The sequence below is a fragment of the Ochotona curzoniae genome, unplaced genomic scaffold, assembly GCF_017591425.1.
Source record: "Ochotona curzoniae isolate NIBS_2020 unplaced genomic scaffold, NIBS_Ocur_1.0 scaffold_1852, whole genome shotgun sequence".
NCBI lineage: Eukaryota > Metazoa > Chordata > Mammalia > Lagomorpha > Ochotonidae > Ochotona > Ochotona curzoniae.
The window spans coordinates 14,366,007-14,370,499 of record NW_024467087.1 but is presented as its reverse complement, the minus strand read 5'-3'; the positions used below and the strand labels follow the sequence as shown (position 1 = coordinate 14,370,499).

At 37.3% G+C, this 4,493-nt stretch overlaps 1 protein-coding gene across 1 annotated transcript; it reads right to left on the bottom strand.

Annotated features, from left to right (window-relative positions):
• Positions 1-2,017: 2,017 nt before the first annotated feature.
• Positions 2,018-2,923, bottom strand: LOC121169469 (olfactory receptor 10A4-like). The gene has a single exon (XM_041000064.1). The coding sequence runs from the start codon at positions 2,921-2,923 to the stop codon at positions 2,018-2,020; it is 906 nt and encodes a 301-aa protein (XP_040855998.1).
• Between the last annotated feature and the right edge of the window lie 1,570 nt (positions 2,924-4,493).

Here is a 4,493-nt window from a genome sequence, read left to right as displayed (position 1 = left end):
GTTAAACATTATGTTATACATATGTGTTTTGCTGTTGTTGCAGTTTGCCATTTAAGGTGCTGTCTTAGAAATAAATAACAGGTAACAAAATCTTCATCTTCATAAGGCTTATGACTTGGCTGAGAGAGAGAGAGAAAAACAAAAAACTTCCCAAGTGTCTCGAAGCATTTCCATGATGGTATAGAAAAGTGGAATGTTTAACATTTCTACTTTGTGTGCTATTCACAGTGGTTTGCTGAATTTTAATGACTTTGCATTGAATAACTTATTGGCATAAATCTGACTTCAAAACGTATACCTCTCCTTAATTTAGTTTCCTGAGAGACAGTGGATATCACCAAAGTTATACACACCCTTCTAAAACAGTCTATACTATAGAATACTATACTAATTAAGTATATATTTTTTTCTTTTTTCTTCTTTTACACAAATGTTGTCAAAATATACACACTACACTACATCTTGCATTTTGAACTAAAACTATGTTATGGATATGTTCTATATTAGTACATACAAGTGACAGTCATTTTATTGTCATTATTCGTTGATAGCAATATTGTAGTTTGTTGTGTGAATGTGCTTTAATTTCTTGAATAAGTTGTGCTGATTTTAATCTCCCATGCACAAAGCTAATTCTGAAATTAAAAACTTAAACTAATTTTAATCCAAGGACCCTTTTTAAAATCTCATACATCTTAGCCACATCTGCAAAATGAGGATAATAGGAGTAGCTGTCTTATAGTACGATGAGGGTTTAACACAACATTCAATGCCAAGAATTATCATATTGACTATGCTTAAAAGATGTTAAGCAGATAGAAGCTTAACACACTTTGGGTTCATTAATGTTGCAAAAGTTAGAACAAAGGAAAACTCACCAATTTCACAGTAACTGCTTTTTTTTTTTTTTAAAGATTTATTTTTATTATTTTTTCATTGGAAAGGCAGATATACAGAGAGGAGAGACAGAGAGGAAGATCTTCCGTCCGATGATTCACTCCCCAAGTGAGCGCAACGGGCCGATACTATGCCGATCCGAAGCCAGGAGCCTCTTCCGGGTCTCCCACGCGGGTGCAGGTTCCCAAAGCTTTGGGCCGTCCTCTGCTGCTTTCCCAGGCCACAGGCAGGGAGCTGGAAGGGAAGCGGGGCTGCCGGGATTAGAACCGGCGCCCATATGGGATCCCGGGCGGCAAGGTGAGGACCTTTAACCACTTGCGCCACCGCGCCGGGCCCAGTAACTGCTTTTTTAAAAGAGAGACAGAGAGATTTCCATCTATCGGCTCACACTGCAATGGGTGCAGCTGCCAGGAACCTGGAGATTCTTCTGCATCTTCCACAAGGTTGCAGGGTCCCAAAGCCTTGGGCCATTCACTACTGCTTTTCCAGGCCATAAACACAGAGTTGGATTGAAAGTGGAGTAATGTGTCCATAGGGGATGCCAGCAACACAGTTAGAGGCTTAACCTACTATGCCATAGCACCAGCCCCACCATAGTTATTCTTAACAGTGTAGAAATATTTCCAACTAGTTTCAGATTTCAAGAAGTGCGAAAAGCCATTACAACACTCCAGCTTTTTAAAAATATTGTTATTATTTTCCATGATACAATTTTTGTAAGTATGGGAATTCCCCCCTCCACCTCCTCTTCTTCCCTCCCTACTTCCCTCACATACCATTCTCCCCCATATTATTACAGTAGTATAATCTTTCCATAGCAGTTACAAGTTTAACATTATGCTATTTAAGTGCTTCATGACATTGTAGGTATAGGCAATGGTAGAAAATCAAATATCCTATTGTCAAGGTATATTTAACAGTTTCATTGGAGTCCACCTTTTATTCAGGAGTAGAGATGCGTACTGCAGCATATTTTCACTTCCTGGTATGCTGGTCTCCATTATATAGTTCATTTATCATTTACCTAAATATCTACTTGTTTCATATTTTTCATGAATGTTCACTTATATCAGAGAGAATATACGACGTTCCAACTTCATTTTGTCAAAATCTAAGTCAATCATTTTAACCATTTTCTCAGAGCCGCCTTCACATCCTTGTTCCTTAGGGTGTAAATGACAGGGTTGAGGGCAGGAGTAAGCACTGTGTACAGAAGGGAGAGCAACCTGAGAATGTCATCATACCTAGGCCCTGATGGGAAACCATAGACAATCCCTAGTGTCCCATAGTAGAGACTGACCACTGTCAAGTGAGAAGAACAGGTAGAGAAGGCCCGCTGCTTGCCACTGGCAGAAGGAATCCGTAGGATGGTAGAGATGATTTGAATGTAAGAAGCCAGGGTCAGCAAGAAGGGTCCAAGGGCAAATAAAGTGGTACATATAAAAGAGGCCTTCTCAGCTAGCCAAGGGTCAGCACAGGCCAGTTTCATAATAGGCTTCAGATCACAGAAAAAGTGGTTGATCTCATTGGCAGAACAGAATGGTAAACGAAAAATAAGAACCATGAGAATAGTGGGGGCAAGAAATCCAGCCAACCAAGATGTACCAGCTAGTCGTAAGCAGCTCCAGTAGTCCATGATGCTGGAGTAGTGCAGTGGGTTGCAGATGGCTATGTAGCGATCATAAGACATTACAGCCAGGAAGAAGCATTCTGTAGCCACCAGGGCAGCAAAACAATAAAATTGGCAAACACAGGCTGGGAAGGAAATAGGTACAGGGGCTGATAGCAATGTCTTCAGCATTAGGGGCTCAATGGTTGTGGTGTAGCCAATTTCTAGGAAGGAAAAGTGACCAAGAAAGTAATACATGGGCATGTGAAGGGACTGATCAGCTGATACTACAATTAGGATCACAATGTTACCCATTAGAGTCATCACGTAGGTGGTCAGAAATATCCCAAAAAGGAAAAACTGAAGGCCGTGAAGATCTCCAAAACCCAAAAGGATAATTTCTGAAATGTGAGTCATATTTACAGCTTCAATGCTAGCCATGCTTTGCATCTAAAAGTAAGTAAATCAAAATTTTGAAGTTATTGATCAAATATGATGTTTAGAAAAAAAGAGCTGCTTAGAGCTGTCATGCATATTGAGTATAATTGACTTCTTCCTGAAAGTTCACAGTTCTTGAATTTTATTAATAAATTTAAGTACAGTCTCCCAAAGGTCATTTGGAAAGTTGATCTGTAATTATAATAATCTCTTAACATTTGCAATGTACAGCATCTGAAAATGGTGACTCAGGTACATAATTTATGCATTTTTTACAATGTTTATTTCAAAAAATATGAGGTCACTATACTTTGATGATCTTACTTTGATTATTACTACTGTTGCCAGTGGCTTATCATTAGCAATGAATATTTCAAATTCATCTGTACGTTGCATAATATCTATGATTAAATCTGTTCTCTCTTTTAGACTTTTCATATTAGTTTAATTATACATATTGCTTTTCATTATTATAAAGGCATCTAATATTTAAAACTTATCTGAGAATAAGTTCTCCAAACATTAGTAGATGAGATATAGTTAATTAAGCTAGGGAACTAGCAAGTCACATATGCTTTGCTGACAGCATCTTTTCTCATCTTTAAAATAGTATATTAATTTATGTTACATGTTTATATATAATTTATGTAACAAACAGGTAATAGTAGTAAAGGCTCATCGTTGGTGGGTATTAGGCATTTGTTCAACCATTCAGTACATATTTATTTGTCCTAGCTGTCTAGAAAATAAAAATCAGGAAAACATTTTTTCATTTATTTTTTTAAAGAACTTATTTATTTATTATTTACCATAATGCAGTTTTGTAGGTATAGGAGTTTTTCCCTCCCTGTCTCCTTCCTCCCTGTCATTCCCTACCTCCTCCCTGCTATTAATCCCTGAATTTTAAAATCTTCTGAAATTAACATTCTCAAGTGAGAAAAAAAAAAGTGAAGTAGAGACTGAAGAAGGACATTTGAGTTGTTCACTATGAAATTAAAAAATAAGGACACAGGTTTGAAAATAATAATTATAAAAAAAAGGTATTGTGTGTTGTGGTTGGGGGATGTTGTGTGGCCAAACTAGAAAGCTTTAAAAAATTGAGACCTAAAAAATTAAATGGGAAAGAGGGAGCAATGCAAAAGTTGGAAGTGGAATGAGGCAGAGCATATTAGGTAGAGGAAACAAATCTTAAGCAAGGAAAAACAAACTTAAAAAAAAAGAAAAACTAGTATGAGGGTGGGAGGGAGAATGAGGATAAATGGATAAAATAGAAAAGGCTAGATCATTAGTCCTGTAAGCCATGCTATGGAATCTGCGTGTTTAAACAGTGTAGGAATCCACTGGAGGCTGTTACGCAGCATGTGATGTAATTTGAAGCTTAAAATCACTTTTGCTGCTATGTAAAAAGTGAACTACAGGGAGAACATTAGGAACAGAGTGAGATACTTAAGAGATTGTTAAATAGCACCAGATGAGAGATAATAGTATACCTGAATGTGGTGTTTACAGAAATGGTGGGAAGAGGGCAGGAACATTGTGCATTTAGAAG

Bases quoted from the DNA above. Each gene is read 5' to 3' on its own strand.
- LOC121169469 (XM_041000064.1), bottom strand. From the start codon at position 2,923: ATGACTCACATTTCAGAAATTATCCTTTTGGGTTTTGGAGATCTTCAC.